Below are 20,006 nucleotides of genomic sequence, written 5' to 3'. Positions count from 1 at the left end.
CATAACCAGGAAAGAGGAAATGGAATCCAGGAACTAAGTAATCCGACAAAAGAGAAGTGATAAGAATCATTAGGATGGTGGTAAAGAGAGATTCCAAAGACAGCTGGGCCACAGGTTGAAATAATCATTCCATATTGGAGCAGGTCAGAATCTCCAGAGAAACATTTTCAAGAAGATGAAACTGACAGAAAACCTAAGATATCGAGAAGATATTTTCAGAACTGGAAGGAAGTATGAGGATACATTAGTAATGTATTATAAATTAGTAATAAATAGAAAACAAAACAAACAACAAGACAATTATCAACTCTTGAAAACCAAAAGCTATAAAGTATTCACAGTAAGCTACATGGTTCAGTTCTAAATACCATTTACACATTTATAATTATTTATTTATTTTGGATTTCTTCTAAATTTATTCATAAGACATCAAGACTTCTAAGAAATTTTTCTATAATAGTGTAAACACTAAACTTTGATTCAGTAAAATTTTATAATTATTTGGGATGACAGAGAATGAGAAATGTACAATGGCGTGCTGGTGACTACTCTGGGAAGAAGGGCAGTGTGGGATGTGTGAAAGCAAGCTATTAACTTCATCTTCAACAGTGAAAATTCAACAGCTAATGTCCAAAACCAGAAGTCAATATGTGGTACCAGAGGTATGTTATTTAGAGATACGGAGGTTCCAAAAGAGTTAAAAATGAATGCCTCTCAGGAAAGGCCATCTGGACTGCAATTTTCCATAACGAGCTTTACAGATCTATTTGAATTAGATGCATATACAGCTTTGATTTTAAAACATAATGAAAAAATACCTCACATTTTTGTAAAAATAAAACAAATCTCTTTCCCTTCCTCTCTATATATACTTGAAGCAAAAAACTGTCTACCAATAATGGTCATTTCTGGGTGGTACAATACCGATTTTGTTTTCTTTTGGACTATTTGCATTGTATAGTTTTATAATAAGAGTTTTAATAAGTTGTTTTTAATATAAAATAAACACTCAAAGCTTTATTAAAAAGTAAACAAACAAGCACAGGGAAATGAAACACAGGCAAACAAAACTGTTTGGATGTTTTTAGAGTCTCTGTTTCTGGGACTGCTGGAGTCGTTTTGCCTGGAAGCATGGAGAAGAAAACACTGGAGATTTTTTGATGCTAAGTTATTCTGATTCTAATACTTCTTTGGGCACAAAAAGTAACTTATCTGCTATCTATGTCACTGTGCAGTCTAGTGAGAAATGCAGATATGAAGATAAAAGGAATTTTTTTTATTACACTTTAGGTGAAAGTTTACAGAGCAAATTAGTTTCTCATTAAACAATTAATACCCAAGTTGTTTTGTTACATTGGTTGCCAACCCCATGATTGGTCAACACTCTCCCCTTCTCTACCTCAGGTTTCGCATTTCCATTTGGCCAGTTCTTCTGTCCCTTCCTGCCATCTTGTCTTTGCTTTTGGGCTGGTGTGTCCATTTAGTCTAGTACACATGGCTGAATTACGAAGCACGTTCCTCACATGTGTTATTGTTTGTTTCATGGGCCTGTCTAATCCTTGGCTGAAGGGTGAACTTCAGGAGTGACTTCAGTACTGAGTTAAAAGGGTGTCCGGGGGCCATGCTCTCGGGGTTTCTGCAGCCTCTGTCAGACCAGTAAGTCTGGTCTTTTTTTTGTGAGTTAGAATTTTGTTCTACATTTTCCTCCTGCTCTGTCCAGGACCTTTTATTTTGATCCCTGTCAGAGCAGTCGGTGGTGGCAGCCAGGCACCATCTAGTTGTTCTGAACTCAGTCTGGTAGAAGCTATGGTAGCTGTGGTCCATTATTCCTTTGGGCTAATCTTTCCCTTCTGTCTTTGGTTTATTCTCTTTTGCTCCAGACAGGGTGGGACCAGTAGGTTTATCTCAGACAGCTTCTTGCAAGCTTTAAAGACCCCAGATGCTACTCACCAAAGTAGGATATAGAACATTTTCATTATGAACTATGTTATGCCATTTGAGCTAGATGTGCCCTGAGACCATGGTCCCCCAGTTCTCAGCCCAGTAACTCGGTCCCTCAAGGAGTTTGGATGTGTCTGTGAAGCTTCCATGACCTTCCCTTAGTCAAGTTGTGCTGATTCCTCAGTACTGTGTGCTGTCTTACCCGTCACCAAAGTTACCACTTACCTATTATCTAGTTAGTGTTCTTTCCTCCCCATCCTTCCCCTCCCTCATAACCATCAAAGATTGTTTCTCTCTGTGTGTAAACCTTTTTTTGAGTTTTTATAACAGTGGTCTCCTACAGATAAAAGGGGCTTGCAAAGGAGCAGTACATACAAGAAATACTTTGTTGAAAATTTTATACAACCCCACTTAACCCAGATTTTAATAAACAATCCCTAACACCAGAAAGCTCAGAAGCTGTCTCCAAAGAATTCTATCAGCACACATCAATATTCTAGTAATCTATAATAAAAGCCCAGTCTGTTCTTTGGGGTCTGTTCTCCACTATCTTTAAAAAATAGAAACATTTAGTGAATGAATACATAAACGCTTGGGGAGAGAAGGTCTATATCTGTAATTTTAAATATATCCCTTATCTATTTCAAATTATGGAATTATATAAAAAAGCAAGCCACTAACGCACACAATATGGTCAGTTTTATTCAGTGTGCTTTAGTCTACAAAAAAAAAAACCCAAAACCAGTGCCGTCGAGTCGATTCCGACTCATAGCGACCCTACAGGACAGAGTAGAACTGCCCCATACAGTTTCCAAGGAGCACCTGGCGGATTTGAGCTGCCGACCCTTTAGTTAACAGCCACAGCACTTAACCACTACGCCACCAGGGCTTCCGTGCTTTAGTCTATGCTTCAAAATTAGGCATATCATCTTGACTTTCGTCTATCTTACTACCGGCTAAATTCTATCATTTTTGGCTGCAACTTTTCTTTCAGCCTTTCAAAATTCTGAGCCCACACACAGATAATCTTTGAACTAGACTCCTTCTTGCTGGCCCCACTAACTCTTTATATTCCTTTAAAATCAGACAAAAATACTCACATGAAGACAATGTGCTTTTATTTGTTTTGTTCTTACTGCACCAAGATCTTATTTAATTCTCCTTTTTCCTAGCCGTATAATTTAGTAAGTCATTCTTTCTTGCTAGCCAAGTTCCCTTCCTTGTAATATGAGTCGATTGGACTAAATTATTTTTAAGATACTTTGTTGTTCTTGCTAGTTGCTGTTCAGTCAACTCCTATTTATTGGTTTTAAAATTGTAAACAGTTTAATTTTTATTTTTACCTGATTGTGATGCTTTGATGACAGGAAAAGACTTTTGAGTGTTGACATCAGACTGAGATTCTGCTCCACTTTCAACAAAAGGAAGGCTAAAGTCACTTAGCAGCTCAGGCTCACTCTCCCAGTCTGAATGACTTAGATTCTCTTCTAATACCTATTTGTAAAACAATATTATAAAATTATTGCATGGGAGTTAAAAAAATTTTTCCATAAACTTATTTCCTAACCATCACATACACACCAAAAAAGAAACCATTCTAGAGAACTGCACCTGTCTCCCAAATCCCTAAGACCAAAAGACCTTTACTTCTGAAACCTGCTCCCTGGAAGCTTCTGCTAAGGCTTCTCAGAGAAGGGCTACAGACAAGGGTGAGGCAAGGAAACAGGCTGCCTGCATAACCACCAGGATTCCTTATTTTCCCACAAACATCTCTCTTATAGCTCTGGAATCTACATCAATACAAATATCAAGCATCAATAATGACTCCAGATGCTATGACTTGCTTCTCTTCACCAAACCCACCTTGTGAATTTTTGCTTCATATCTTTGCTAAGTCCATTTCTCCTGCTCGGACTGTCCTTTCTTCTCTCTCTCCAACTCATTAATTACTCTATAATGCAGTCTTATTCAATGATTTCTTGCTTCTTTGAACTCTTCTAGCACTTTTATTACACTTAATTGATAATGATATAATAGCTTGTGTTAGCTTAGGCTGTTAGGTATCATTGAATTGATTTGTGATTCATAGTGACCCAATGCGAAAAAGCAGAACTGCCCCACTGGGCAGGATTCTACAGGCAAAATACTGAGTGACACAGGAAGCATCAAAAGAAGATGGAAGAAATACAACCCCAGTGCCGTCGAGTCGATTCTGACTCATAGCAATACTTACAGAGTCAAAAAGAATTGGCTGACATTCAACCATTCCAGTAGGTAGCACATGATCAAGAACCAAGAGTACTGAAGTTCTTCACTTAGGGCACTGGCAAAAATCAAGGCTCCAGGATTTGAATGGAATGCCAGTTGAGACGCGTCAACAAACAGACGCAATGCTAGAAGCACTCACTCATCTATGCCAAGAAATTTGGAAAACAGCTACCTGGCCAACTGGCTGGAACAGATCCATGTTTGTGCCCATTCCAAAGGAAAGTGATCCAATGGAATGAGGAAATTATCAAACAGTATCATAATATCACATGCAAGCAGAATTTTGCTGAATATAATTTAAAAATGGCTATAGCCATACATCAACAGGGAACTGTCAGAAATACAGCCTGGATTCAGGAGAAGACGTAAAACCAAAGTGCGAGAAAAATGTCTACCTGTGTCTTATTCACTACACAAAGGCATTCGGCTGTATGGATCATAACAAACTACGGATAACACTGTGAAGAAAGGGAATTCCAGAACACTTAATTGTGCTCATGCGCAACCTGTACGTAGACTGAGAGGCAGTCGTGCCAACAGAAAGAGTCGGGATACTGCGTGGTTTAAAATCAGGAAAGGTATATGTCCTGGTTTATCATGATATACGCCTCTTCGCTGAAAATTCTCTCACAAGCATCATGATCCCAGGTGCTCAAACTGGTCATGGACCCCATATCACTCTATATCTCACTAGAAATGTCCTTTTTAACCCCCCTTTTCAGACTTGTGACTTACCACAGCTTTCCTTCTACTGGTATAAATTGGGTTTTTACAATATGCCTGCTTGCTCTTTTGAAGGTAGCGCTTCCAAAAATTATGTAAAACTTCATTCTAAGGAGGGAAACGAACGATGACTGAGCGCTAGCATATTACTGCAAATACACAGCACGTCTACACCCAGGAATCACTTGTGCTTTACACATTGCCTTCCATCCAAATGTATTCTTATCTGCTTTAAAAAAAACCTGTCATTACAATTTCAGGTAATAATAATAAATGCTGAATAAATCCTTATTAACTTCAGATTTTAGAGAAGGACGGGACATTAAAGTTCACCTCACTGAATCTCTTCTCGTAAGTTACATAAATTGAGGATTAGAGAAAGAAAGCAATTTATACACACTTGTAGTTGGAGGAAAAGCTAACTACCAGGTCTACAGTCCCAAGTGAAAGTTAAACAAAACAAAAACACTTTTCCATTTACAGGTAGTCCCCAACTGACATCGTTACTGGAGTTATGATGACCCGCAGTTATGACTGCCTGGGTTTTAAAAATTTTTTTGGCAGATGTTATTATCATCAATAATATGTACCACATACAATGCTGCAGCACATTATTTGCCAAAGTTATTGTTCTCAGATGTTCACTCACAGATGTTCAATGTTATGATTTACTGTTCAAAATGCTGCCGTATAGCTGGCTATGAAAACCAGAAAAAAAAAAAAGGAGTTATTCGACTTACGTCAGAACCAACTTACGACAGTCCCCTGTCCTAAATTGGGGACGACCTGTATTCATCACCAACTGTGTACCAGACACCCATTAGCTGACACAATACTGCAAGATAGCCATTATTTTCATTTTACTGTTGAAGAAATTGAGCTTCAGAAGTTACATAATTTGGCCAAGCTTACCCAGCCAATAAGTAAGTAGAAAAGCCATGAAAAGGATTTGGAGTTAGGTCTGAATCCAGGGCCTATGAGCTTACCATAATGTCATTTAACTAATCAGGTCTGAATAGTTATGCTCATTGGCTAATTTCAGAGAAACTGTTTTCAGAATTAATCCCCGATGAACTGGGTGGAGACTCCACTGCAGTTATATAGTGTAACTATTTAAACTATAGAATTTATACACAGGATGACTATGTAGGGAGGAACCAGATTCACAAATCTCAGAGTATCATCAACTTACCTTTTGACCTTAATGTCTCTCTATGAGACTATGGTTTGCTAATGTCCTGCTTACTATTTGACATACGGAAACCCTGGTGGCATAGTGGTTAAGTGCTACAGCTGCTAACCAAGAGTTCAGTTTGAATCCGCCAGGCGCTCCTTGGAAACTCTATGGGGCAGTTCTACTCTGTCCTATAGGGTCGCTATGAGTTGGGATTGACTCGATAGCAATGGGTTTTTTTGGTATTTGACATATACATAAAGCCCTCTCCCCACCTAGACTGGATCTCTTAGCACTTAGTTCTCAATGATGGGCCTGGAACAAGTACACAGCAACAGCTTGTTGCTAAATAACTGGCTTTTAAAGAATTTCTGAAATGGTTTTAACTAGGTGAAAGGATATTAAGTTCAAATAATAGCAGGGATACTATGTTACTTCCAAGGAGTCAGCACAGTGTGGTCCCTGGATCAGCAGCTATCAGTGTCACCTGGGAACTTGGTGGAAAAGCAAATTCTCAGGACCCACTCCATACCTACTGAATCAGAAACTCTGGAAATGGGGCCCAGTAATCTGTGTTTTAGCAAACCCTTCAGGTGGTTCTGATGCACATGTGAGTCTGAGAACCACTATTTAATGTGTCATGCCTCAAGGTGCATTCTGTGGAACTCAAGTCCTGATAGATGGAATATACACACACACAAACCAAAATAGTTTGTTCTCAAATTGGGAATACTGCATACCATATCCGCTTAGAAATTAAACAAGCACATTAACACACATAAGGCCATTAAGTAATTTGTTTCCTAAATATCTAAAGGCTAAAACCCTTTTTATTTTCTTTTGGATATATCACTTATTTACATCCCGTAGAACACACTGGGGATTGGTGATCCAGTAAAAAGATTAAAACAAAAACATGGGAAAATGATTCTTTCAGTAGCACTAGTATTATTAGTAATAATCTTACTTTTCTCCTTAGTTTCACTCTAAATCTTACTGTTCTCCAAACACCAAAATGTTCAGCTAACTTCTAGACACGAACGGACTTACCTTTAACTCCGGGCCTACTCCAAGGGTCTTCAAGGCTTCTGCTTGTTGACAAAGTATACACTGAAAACCTTCGCACACATACCAGTCCCAGCCTTTCTCTAAAGGGCAGGTAACATATTTTAGGCATTATTGCACTGATTTGCTGGCTATAATGCTACTACATAATTACAACTTGTGGTTTATACATCACAACTTGGATTTTTTGGTACCCCTGAGTAGGGTTTGCATGTACATTCTCTTATTTCCAATCTGGCACTTCTGTACACAAATGTTAAAGCTAAACACCATTTTTATAAAAATAAATTATCAAATTTTAAATGTTTTTAATTATAATTTTTCCGAAATGTTAGACTAAAAGGCAAAAAAATGAGTACCAAACCAAAAAAAGATGTTTTTAAAATACACAGTTTACTGGATCACTGCCTAGCAGAATCCTAAATGAAGTACACATCCATTGCTTCTACCACTCTTCCATTTGAACTCACAAAGGGAATGATGAAAATTTGGTAAATGAATGGACAAAATTAAAAATGTGATGATCCAGGAGTACAGGAAAAGACACTAAGAATATTTAAAGAAAATGAACTATTCGATGGCATTCTGCTTTTCTGGAAATGGTTCTAGGTTATGGGAGAAACTGAAAGAAAGGAAAACTAATACTTATGGATCTCTGCCTAGGCATGAGGTGTGTACAAGGTATTTTAAGTAGATTATTTTCTTCAATTCTCAAAACAACCCTAAGGCATTGTGAAGAAATCTGCCACCACAATAGCAGAACTATATGCTTAATATAACTACCAGTTAAATAAAGTTAAAATCTGATAAGACCCTTATGTTTTACCCCTCACTGCTGGAAGAGTACTGTAACTCTTTGAAAACTATGTTATCAGCACTTCTTACACAAAATTTCTCAAGTTTCACAATAAAAATTATTTAAAAAAAAAAAGAGAGAGAAGCGAGCAGAGAGATGGGCAGAGGGCTAGGGGGACCTCCTACCACCAAGAAACAAGAGCCAGGAGAATAGTGTGTCCTTTGGACCCAGGGTCCCTGCACTGAGAAGCTCCTAGACTGGCAAAGATTGATGACAAGGACCTTCCCCTAGAGCCGACAAAGACAGAAATCCTTCCCCAGGAGCTAGCAACCGGAAATTGGACTTCGGGCCTCCTAGACTGTGAGAGAATAAATTTCTCTTTGTTAAAGCCAAAAAAAAAAAAATTTTTTTTTCCCTCAGGTTTGTTAACCTATGACTGCAAGAGCCCCTCTTCCCTGGAGCGTGCCATAGGACCCTACCTCTTCCTCACCTGAATGTCACAAGATGTCCCCACCCCTGCTGTCTAGCCCAATTCCTAGAAAAGGTCTTATGCCAATTGCCATCAAGTTGATTCTAACTTGGTGATCCTGTGTGTGTCAGAGTAGAACTGTGCTCCACAGGGTTTTCAATGACTAATTTTCCAGAAGTAGACTGCCAGGCCTTTCTTCCGAGGTGCCTCTGGCTGAGCCTTTTGGTTAAGAGCTGAGTGTGTTAACTGTTTGTGCCACTCAGAGACTCTGGAAAGGGTCTTAGGTTGTATAAAAAAATAAAAGAGAATGTCTGTGATTCTGATGCACTTGGAAGATGAGGGAATTAAATCTCTTCAGGCAATAAGCATGTGTATTCTCTTCTTCCTGCACGGTGTTCTCAGAAACTGATAAAGTCTTATTTTAAATTCTGAGCCTGGGTTCCTATTCTACATACCAAAAGGTACTACTATTCTCCTTTTACAGACGAAAAAAAGGACAGAGAGGTTGAACATAAGACATATGACATCTAATTTGAAGCACTTGATGTTTCATCAGCAATTTAAGTTTAACTACACATTTTAACTATTTAGATAGGTCAAGCCTGAATTAATCAGATTTTAGCCTAATAAAAATAGTCATTATTAAAGGTGAAACGGGAACACATGACAACATTTAGGAATTCCGCTGTTCTTCTAAGAATGTCAATGCATTTTGTCTTAGTTATCTAGTGCTGCTATACAGAAATACCACAAGTGAATGGCTTTAACAAACAGATTTATTCTCTCACAGTCCGGTAGGCTGGAAGTCAGAATTCAGGGTGCCAGCTCCAGGGGAAGGCTTTCTCTTTCTGTAGGCTCTAGGGGAAGGTCCTTGTCATCAATCTTCCCCTGGTCTAGGAGCTTCTCAGTGCAGGGACCCCAGGTCCAAAGGACGAACTCTGCTCCTGGCACTACTTTCTTGGTGGTATAAGGTCCTCTGTCTCTCTCCTTGTTTCTCTCTTTTGTATCTCAAAAGAGATTGACTTAAGACAAAATCTAATCTTGTAGATTGAGTCCTGCCACATTAACATCATTGAGGTAGGGTTTACAACACATAGGAAAATCAAATCAGATGACAAAGGGATGGACAATCACACAATTCTGGGAATCACGGTCTAGCCAAGTTGACACATATTTTGTGGGGGAGGACACAATTCATTCCTTGACACATTTCATAAAGGCATTTCATTTATATACACACATGCATGCACACACGCACACACAATGTATTTTGTATGTGTGTGTCTGCTACCTCATGAAGCAGAGGGCACCATTTATATTAACCTGATTTCAAACTTGAGAATCTGGTATAGGTAATGTCACAGAACCAGCATCAATTAAGATTCAGGTTCATCTCAAGAACGGTTAATTATATGCACTTACTGGATTAATGAAATGGATTACCTCTCAAAGCACACCCATGCTGAGGCTATTTTAAGGGAAAATAATCTTCCCTATTATATAAAGGTGTGTCCAAAGTTCACGTGAGACACAGATTTCTGAAAGCTGAGTATCGTGTTTAGCTCGCCTAACCAGACGGTTTACAGCTGAATCACTTCAGAAAGTAAGCATTTTTCTTTAAAAGCACAGAAAACCGTATGTGTTACAGACAACAGATATAGAACAGGAGAACATACATCAACAGAGAAGAACATATGCTCTCCTTGCTATTATTACTTTTTGCGTAATAGTTGCTCCACTGGAATTGCACTTTATTGACAATAAGCACTAACCTAACCCTAATTCTACCAGGCTAGTTACCCACTTTAATTCCATTTTGGATTATTTGCTAAAAATCTGGCATCTTCTCTAGAATCTATTTAATATTCCAGCCCATGTCCCCAAATTGCGAAGGTGAAAGAAACTAAAGAGGTGCCAAGACGTGATTAAAGAACGCTAAGCAATACGAAGAAAGAGCATACCAAGTTTTCTTTTTCTTTTAAGTCCCCGATTGATGGCTTGTATCTTGGTATTTGGAATATCCCCAGTGTTTATAACTTCCTTAGATATCTGCAGGAAACAGAAACAAGCCATTAAAAAAATAGCTTTCAATTACAAAAGGACAAATATCGTTATGACCTCACTTTTATAAAAGGATGAAAATAGATACAGAAACCAACATTCATTGGTGGTTACCAGGGATGGGATGGGTGGGAAATCACTCTCTGGAAAGTACATGCTTGTTATTTATAGAGACGGGAAAGGTAAAACCAAATGTGGGTGAAGTATACAGAGCTGACCAAGGTAAATGATGTCACTAAGAAGTACACAAGAAAAAAAGGACGTTTTTGGTAAATGCTAGGACACACATAATTTTGCAACAATAACAACTCCAAAAAATGTATGTGTGGTTACATATATACATGTACGTGTACAGGCATGTATATGTGTGTGCATATGTGCACAAACATACATGTACCTATATTTATATATAAAGCACATAAAGGACACAGTTACAGATACTTCTTAGACACAACCAAATTTCTGTGGGATTGGTTTTCTGGGTTTGAAGACTTTGTACCATGGTCTTGCAGGATAACTGGTCAACTGGCATAATATAGTTCATAAAGTTTATGCTCTACATCCTAGTTTGGTGAGTAGTGTGTGAGGTCTTAAAAGCTTGCAAGTGGCTGTCAAAGATACAACTACTGGTCTCTTCTCACCCAGAGCAAAAGAAAAAGAAGGAAATCAAAGATTCAGAGAAGAAACCAGTCCATAGCACTAACCGTCAACATGGACCATGCCTCATCTACCCTGAGACCAGAAGAGTTAGATGGCACCTGGCTACCACTAATTACCATTCTGATCAGGGACACAACAGACGGATCCTGACAGAAGGGGACAAAGTGCGGAACAGAACTCAAATATTTAAAACGTCCAGGCTTTCTGGGCCAGTTGAGACTAGAGGATTCCCCGAGACTACGGCCCTGAGATGCTCCATAAACCTTAAACTGGAACTACCCCAAGGTCACCTATTAGCTAAATAACAGATTGGCTTATATAATAAAGAATATTATCCATGAATACTGCATGCCTTTAAAAAATCATCCGTATGAGACCAAATGGTCAACAAACACTCTAAAGCAAAGATGAAAGGGTAAAGGGTCAGGGAAACCAGATTACTGGAAATAAAACATCCAGAATGGAATTAATGAGTATCTTAACACATTACAAAAAATGTAACCGATGCCACTGAACAATGTGTGTAGTAATGGTTAAAAAAAAAGTGGAATCTAATTTGCTGTGTAAGCTTTCACCGAAAACACAATAAAACATTATTTAAAAAAAAAAAAAGATAGCTTTATAACCTCTTAAACATATTTTCAAGTATGCTCTGCAAAGTATAATGAACTAAATGGTGAATGCTAGGACCAATATTGGTAACATTTTGGGAAAATTACATAAGTTATATAACATTCTGAATAATGTTTATGTTGCTTTTTCATTCAAAATTCTCAGTACCTAAAACAGTACCTGAATAAATGTCTGTTAATTGAATACACTTTTATTTTAAATCACTTTTAACTTTTTCAAACCAAATCAAAAGTCAAATTCACTCATTTTTTTCTTCCATCCAAAACAAATTTCAGAATTAAAACAATTTCTGTATTTATTATAACGGACAACACCTGAACTACATATGAATTAGTTTCATCCTACTTTTGTGTGTTTAAATAATACTCTAAAATATCTTTCATTTCCGAAGTTACAAAAGTACTTGTCTTAGTCATCTAGTACTCCCATAAGAGAAATACAACTGGATGGCTTCAACAAACAGAAGTTTTATCTCTCACAGTCTAGGACGTTAGCAGTCCAAATTCAGAGTGCCAGCTCCACACAAAGGCTTTCTCTCTCTGTGGGCTATAGAGGAAGGTCCTTGTTATCAATCTTCCTCTGGTCTAGGAGTTTCTCAGTGCAGGGACCCTAGGTCCAAAGGACACACTGTGGTCCTGGTGCTACTTTCTTGGTGGTATGAGGTCCTGGGTCTCTCTGCTCACTTCTTTTATATCTCAAATGAGACTGGCTTAAGGCACAACCTAAACTTGTAGATTGAGTCCTTTCTGATTAACATAACTGCCTCTAATCCTGCCTCATTAACATCAGAGAGGTAGGGTTTACTACATATAGGTAAACCACATCAGATGACAAAATGGCGGTCAATCACACAACGCTCAGAACCATGGCCTAGTCAGGTTGACACATATTTTTGGGGAATACAATTCAATCCATGACAGTACTAAGACAGAGCTAGAGCCATTTTCTAAAAATCGTTGTCTCTCCGGGACAGCGCCTTACCCACCCATTTCCTGAAGCTGTTTTTCTCTTCAGAACTTCCTTGAAAAGAAACAGCTACCAGCTAGCCGAAATCAGATGAAACAGTCTTGCCCTCTATCCTGGCACTCCAGGTGACCTTTAGCTCATTAACTGCCTCATGCATGGTAAATTCTCCGCCCCTGGGTAGAGGGCTGACATGCTAACGAATAAAATGGCTAAGTTACTCCTGTGCAGGGAATCACACCCAGGCCCTAGAAAATGCTTACTCATTCTGGAACGTTCAGCATCAGCACCTGTGCCATCTTGTATTCTGTAACTGATCTTGCCTGAGTAAACCAGCTTCAACAAGCTGCTGGCAAGCATTCTTTGAAGGCACTTAGACCCAACTGTCTCCTTGCTTGGCCAACCAATAAAGTTGCCTTTTGCTCTCCCCAGTTCTGTCGCCGTCTTTTGGCCCCAAGAGAGTCGCACGGAGCAGAACCCGGAGTTCCCAGCAACAGTTGTTGTTAGGTGTCATTGAGTTGGTTCCGACTCATAAGTACTACTACATAGTACTCAAGAGTACTACTTTTTATTTTTAGTAAAACTTACAGAATTTTAAAATGACTAAAGGGTGACTACATTTCATACCAAAGTCATCAATTCCAAGTGCTCTCAAGGGCACGTATCTAAGATGCAAGCTCTCTCACTACCAAAAATAAAGTTATTAAGCCTTAATGCTGGAAGAAAAGTGAAGGCTTTTAACCAACAGGGAACATTTATGTATTTTCTAAATTTAGAAACTTGGAATAAAATTAATCTTCTATTCTGACTAAGAATAAAAGGGAAGACATGTCTCTAACAATAGGATTTTTGGAAGGCAGTCTTTCCAGTTACAGAAATCATATTCAAAGCAATCCTGGTGTCCTGGGTTGGCTCCACTGAGAATATAAGACATGTCAGAATAAATACTACAGCAGTGTGAATGCAGCAAAGACAGGTAAAACTCATAAAGGGTAGGCAGGAAACGAAGGCTTAAGATCTGGACTAGATAAAATGTGAAATAGCAAAAAACCAGAAAAGCTGAAAATATTCAAAAATAGAGTTATAAATAGTTATTGAATGGTTACATTTTAGAATATTTATAGTCCATAAAAATGTCTGTAAATACTTAGAATAACACAGAAAATAACTAAATTATTAAAATAGAAGATTCATTAGTACTCAAATACACCTCCTTCCTCCTCCACACACAGAAAAAAAAAAAAAAGACTAAAAGGAAGCTATTAAAATGTGTGTTAAGGTTAGTAGTGACTTTAGCTTTTATCTTTACAATTTCCAAATTGTCTACAATAAACATGTATTATTGCTGGTTTACTCAGGCAAGATCAGTTACAAAATATAACATGTTAAAACCTGTTAAAACTCACACAATTCTAGTTTGTACCTTTATTAAATACCCGTGAAATGCTTGCAGAGTTATCTATTGCCTCAATTGGTCAGATTACAGACCTCAAAATTTTTTTCTAGATAAAATATGCCAGGATAACACTCTGTTTCCTTCCCAGCTCAGAAGGCCTTTTTCCAGATTGTAGAGAGTATCTAGAGCTTGAAAAATTATATACAGCAGAAACTGGGGGGCAGTGAAAGGGGTAGAAAAATAAGGAAAGTTGTACCGTGACTTCTACTCTTCCTAGGTCCCATCAGCCACTCGCCCCAACCAACTTCAACATGCCACACTACACAACTCCAGGGAGCACAGTCACATCTTACTCCTTGTGAAGAACATGCCTGGATTATTAACAGCAAAGAATAGCCACTTAGACTGTGCAACACACAGCTTAGCCTATTATGTGTAAGGTACTGAGCTAGGGTCTTGGCTCATATAAAGATGTTGCTCACCTAAGAAGTCTCTGTTCCTAGAAAGTTACCCCACATGAGCTGACAGTCTTTTAAGAACTCCCAAGCAAAAAAATTACCATGGCTGATTTGATCAGAGAGAACCAAACAGAAACATTATCAAAGGCAGAAACAAAAGAATTTAATTTCTAGAAAAATAGAATGCTAACTTCATCTCCTGATGGTGTACATTCAGACACAATCTTTCTTCACTGTGTTTACATTCGCACCACTGGTCTAAAAACAATGGTGGGTAAAAAAAACTAGCACCTTAACACAAATCAAGGCAGAGGCACCATCTGCACACATTTAAAGTGTACAATTTGATGGGTTTTGATATTTATCTATATACGTAGACACAGATGTTGTTATCGTCAGGTGCTGCCAAGTCGGTTCCGAAGCACAGCGACCCTATGTACAACAGAACGATACAGTGCCTGATCCTGTGCCGTCGTCACAATTGTTGTCTTGCTTGAGCGCATTGTTGCAGCCACAGCGTCGATCCATCTCATTGAGGGTATTCCTCTTTTTTGCAGACCCCCTACTTTACCAAACATGGTGTCCTTCTCTAGGGACTAGTCCCTCCTGATAACATGTCCAGCATATGTGAGACGTAGTCTTGCCATTCTTGCTTCTAAGGAGCATTCTGGTTGTACTCCTTCCAAGACAGATCTGTTCGTTCTTTTGGCAGTCCATGGTATATTCAATATTCTTTGCCAACACCATAATTCGAAGGTGTCAATAGATACAGATAGAGATATATCCACAAAACCATCACCACTATCAAGATAGTGAACATTATCTATCTCCCCAACTATTTCATCAAGCGAGTACATACCTTTTTAAAATCCTGTGTGTTAAATGGGAAGTAGATATAAGTACTTCAGCTGCAGACTGAAGTACAATGATTGTCTCCAGGAAAGAGCACTTGTGAGATTGAATTGTGAACTAAATTAACCACTTTTCTCAAGAAAAAAATTTTTTTTACTTGTTTCATATTATTTTGTCTAGGTTTTTAATTATTTAAGGTAGGGAGTGTTAGGGATTGAATTGTGTTCCCTCAAAATATGTGTTTGAATCTGCAAAGTCAGGGATTACTCCCTCTAGCGAATCCCACCTTCTGCTCACACCAATTTATGATATCAAACCAGTCCAGGGAAATTTCAGTTTAGCCCTTCCCTGCTTAGTTCAGACAGCAGTTGCACCATGCAGTCCTTTCACCCTCATCTTCATTTACCCAGATCTAGGTCAGGGGGTACTGCCCCCTTCTCTCTCTTATCCCCATTCACCTGAGGCCAGGTCAGTAGGTACTGATCCCTTCTCTCCCTCATCCCCATTCACCTGGGGCCAGGTCAGGGGGTACTGCTCCCTTCTCTCTCTCACCCCCATTCATCTGGGGCCAGGTCAGTGGGTACTGCCCCCTTCTCTCTCTCATTCCCATTCACCTGGGGCCAGGTCAGTGGGTACTGATCCTTTCTCTCTTTCTTAAGTCTGATGATCCAATGGAATGACTCACGAGCTGCAGGGAAAGGGCTATGTTTAATCTAGAAGGAAAAAGGATACAAACACAAAGGACACGGCTTGGGAGGGGTCTCAGCAGAGAGCTCCATACTTAACCTCCTGAGAGCAGAAATGTTGGCTTTCTCTAGCTCAGGAGCTCCAGTGAACCTCCGTCTTCCAAGACCTTTTACTGATCTCACCACGTGGCCATGACAGATGACACCATGCCTCCTGAGGTTTAGTCAGCATTGGACCTCCAGGTGATCTCCTGTGGTCTGATGGGGTAAGGTGTGTGGGGGGGGGCACTCAATGGCCTCAGGTGTGGCCCTGTTCTCAGGAACCAGGACCAAAGGCCAAATTGTTTACTACAAAGAGGTTCCACTCCTCTAAGAATCCTAAATCCTATATCTGTGGATGTAATATTATCTAACGTAATGCAACCACATTCCATAAAGCCACCTAATATAATCAGTCAGTTGAGGTCATACCAGTATAGGATGGATCCTAAACCTAATTACTTCTGAGCTATATAAAGAGCAACATAGACACAGAGACATGTGAGCACATGCTGGGGAAGGCAGATGCTGTGTAAGACTTGCTCAGAACCAAGGATTTCCTGGGATACTGACAAAGATGGGATCAGCATGGCTGGGGACCCTGACTTGGACTGTTAGCCTCCAGAACTGTGAGAAAATAAAATTCTATTCTTTAAGGCCACCCACTTGTGGTATCTGTGTTACAGCCGCACCAGGAAAGTAAGACAGCAGGTAAATCTGGTCCCTGTTACTCCATTTTGGCCAGAAGCAGAAGTCTTATTCCAAATTTGCCTTTCATAAGCCCACTTAGCGATGGCAATATTTGTTACACGTGTTCCATCATGGCTCTGTGCAGTCTGAAGAGTGCTGGCATGTTTAGTCTGTCCAACAGCAGGTTGTCCACACATGATTATTTTGGTTCTATTGCCCTTAACGTGTGGTAATCAGAAAAGGACCTAGCACTTCCAGCGTAAAAGTAGCCTCATTTTACCAAGGTTACACAGACCAGTGTGACAATTTCTATATTAAGAGGCAGGTATGCTGGGGTTAAAAGAACACTGGAGTCAAACGACTCAGATTCAAGTCCTGGCTCAGACACATTATACTTGTGTGATTTTGGCAAACGCACTCAACCCCTGTGAGGCCTACTTGCCCCATCTATGGATAGGCATAACAGTGTATCTCACAGGTTATTACAAGGTGGAAATGATATAATGGATAAGAAAACATTTTGTAATCTGTGAAGTACTGTACAAAGGTAAAATGATAACGAAGCATAATTTCCAATACTCTCAACGGTTTTCAATTTTTCTAATGCATCCCCTGCCCCAAACCTCTACACTATCTTGGCACGTTAAAAACTCTTAAATAAGTATTAACTAATATAAAGAAATGCATCGTCTTCTAAGTCCAATTTTAATTATTTCCCCTTAAACCACAGTTTAAATCAGGAAATCAATTTTAAATGTGGCTCACCATAATTTCAAAAACTCATCTTAAGTCTAATTTACAAATTCCTTAACCTATTTGTAAGCACTTGAAGACTTTACATTCTTGGAACTGTGACATTGCATGAGTGAGAAAAATACATCAATTCTTTGGGGATTATGCTACTATTAGGTTGAAAATGTATTTTTAAAACATAAATTCAAAAATTATATCTATTACTTACTTCTGTAACATTGTGGCAAGAAGTACAATAATATTTGCCTTCATCAGTAAGACCCCAAGAGACGGCAGCACACTGAGTACAGCGTTCTTTGAACTCTTTCTAGAGGAGAGGAGGATAAAAGAGGTGTTACTCTCAAACCACATTCAATACATTGTACCTAAACCTTGTATTTCTGCTTAGAGTATTCCCTGTCATTATCACAGAATATAGATTATTTGCAAATAAGTACAATAACGGTTCAGTCTCTTGATCAGTATGGAACCACTTTAAACTATTAGGGAAAATTTTCTAAACTTGGCCGTGAGGGAAAAAAGAAGAAAAGGTGGTAGGAGTAAAATTGGAAACAAAGAGAAAAGTAAATACAACTTCCCGAAAATGCTGTAAGAAAAAAGAAGACAAAAATTAAGTATAGAGAAGACTTCAAAAACAGAAGTAGCATATCATTGGGAACTTCCTCCAGGACACTACAAACACATACCCACCACAAAGGAGCTAGGTGTTTATTAGGGTACTTCAAGTTCTGATGTATTATTCAGCAACATAATGAGTACCAGCTACGTATGTGCCAGTATTTTACTAGGTGCTGGGGAGTCGGTGAGCAAAACAGATGTGATCCCTACTTAGAGTATAACAGGCCATTGATGAGTTATAATAATTAATTTTCTTAATCTAGCATTTACAGAACAGTTATTGCACATCTACTGCGATGAAGGCGTAACAATTGTGAGGATGGTGCAGGACCAGCCAGTGTTTCCTTCTGTTGTGCACAGGGATCACCATGAGTCGGAAGCGACTCAACGGCACCTAACAACATCACCGTACTGCTTGGGTACATCCAAACCAAAAAACCAAACCCAGTGCCATCATGTCGATTCCGACTCATAGCGACCCCATAGGACAAAGTAGAACTGCTCCATAGAGTTTCCAAGAAGCGCCTGGCGGATTTGAACTGCCAACCGTTTGGTTAGCAGCCGTAGCACTTAACCACTAAGCCACCAGGGTTTCCCTTAGGCCTAATTCTCTGACACTAAATTACTTATTCCCAATGTCTTTGGTGTTTGACTTAATATCCTTTATCTAAATGTAGCCCTGGTGGCTCAGTGGTTAAGATCTCGGCTGCTGACCAAAAGGTCAGCAGTTCAAATCCACCAGCTGTCCCTTGGCAACTCCATGGGGCAGTTCTACTCTGTCCTATACAGTTGCTATGAGTCGGAATCGACTCGACGGCAACGGGTTTGGTTTGGTTTAATTCCCTCATCCTCCCGTAATACCCTTAAAAAGTTGCTGCATTTTATGTAGCAGGTCAAAAATGAACGCAAAATTTATTTTAACAACTTGATAACGTTTTCAACTGTCATGACCTTGGGGTGTTCCAAAACTAGAATTTGGAGTCACGGCACCAGGCTGTGGCAGGAGTCCCAGAGGGACCGGCCGGGGTTACCTGGGTGCATTCTGGTTCCATCCGCTGCCCCGCCCTCACCCATCCCAGCATCAGAGGGAGCTTGGGGGTGGTCCCGTCGGGCGAAGAGGAGCCAGTGGGTGGCCACCTCGCAAAACCCACAACTTCGCCCTCCTCCGTAATACACCCACATCGACAAGCACACCGCCCTCCCTTCACCCACAACCTCACCAAGCCAGACACTCCAGCCTTTTTCCAAAAACGCGCACGAACGCTCCCCGGGACTGCCGGTCAACCCCATCCCGTTTCCCCGTTCTGCATCCTTCCAATCCGCCCTCCTTCTTCCAACGGCTTCCCTCACAGCTAGTCAGCGTCCTCCAACCCCTTCTCCTCAGCCTCACTCCCCTCCTCCCCCAGCTTTCCGTAGCCTATTGGCTACAACGGCCTCCTTACCGCCTCGTCTAGGTCCATAACTGCTCCGCTCCTGCCCCTACGGCCGCCGCCCCCGCCGCAAAGGCCCGTTACCCCGGCAGCGAGCGCAGCTTCCGGGAGCCACGAGAGGAGCCCTCCGGCCGGAAACAGAACCCCCTGACATTGGATTCCGGCGCCTTCGGCCCAGGTGAAACCCCTGTTCGCTCCGGAAGGAAGGAACCCAAAGCCCCCATTTGAGAGCACCCCTTGACCTAGGCTTGGTATGAACCAGTAAGAAACTGAGCGGTGCCTACTGCTGAACTAATTCAGTCATGCTTTGTTTTGACGGCCTTTCACTCCA

The 20,006-nt window shown here is 40.0% G+C and overlaps 1 protein-coding gene across 4 annotated transcripts in view; it reads right to left on the bottom strand.

Moving 5' to 3' along the window:
• The window catches only part of TAF1B (TATA-box binding protein associated factor, RNA polymerase I subunit B), a 76,965-nt gene extending 57,210 nt beyond the window's left edge, over nucleotides 1-19,755 (bottom strand). For 3 of the 4 annotated variants that reach the window (XM_049903184.1, XM_049903182.1, XM_049903183.1), the window contains exons 1-6: nucleotides 19,688-19,755; nucleotides 17,836-17,934; nucleotides 10,398-10,485; nucleotides 7,157-7,254; nucleotides 4,945-5,040; nucleotides 3,285-3,435 (exon numbers count right to left, since the gene is read on the bottom strand). In XM_049903184.1, coding sequence (XP_049759141.1) covers nucleotides 3,285-3,435; nucleotides 4,945-5,040; nucleotides 7,157-7,254; nucleotides 10,398-10,485; nucleotides 17,836-17,934; nucleotides 19,688-19,705 — 550 coding nt within the window. In that variant the 5' untranslated portion in view covers nucleotides 19,706-19,755. Of the gene's footprint in view, nucleotides 1-3,284; nucleotides 3,436-4,944; nucleotides 5,041-7,156; nucleotides 7,255-10,397; nucleotides 10,486-17,835; nucleotides 17,935-19,687 lie in introns of those variants that run through there. The other variant, XM_049903185.1, reaches the window with a different exon arrangement.
• Nucleotides 19,756-20,006: the final 251 nt, after the last annotated feature.

The sequence above is a fragment of the Elephas maximus genome, chromosome 12, assembly GCF_024166365.1.
Source record: "Elephas maximus indicus isolate mEleMax1 chromosome 12, mEleMax1 primary haplotype, whole genome shotgun sequence".
Classification (NCBI taxonomy): domain Eukaryota; kingdom Metazoa; phylum Chordata; class Mammalia; order Proboscidea; family Elephantidae; genus Elephas; species Elephas maximus.
The sequence above is the reverse complement of the archived record's forward strand: the minus strand, read 5'-3'. Positions and strand labels throughout refer to the sequence as shown.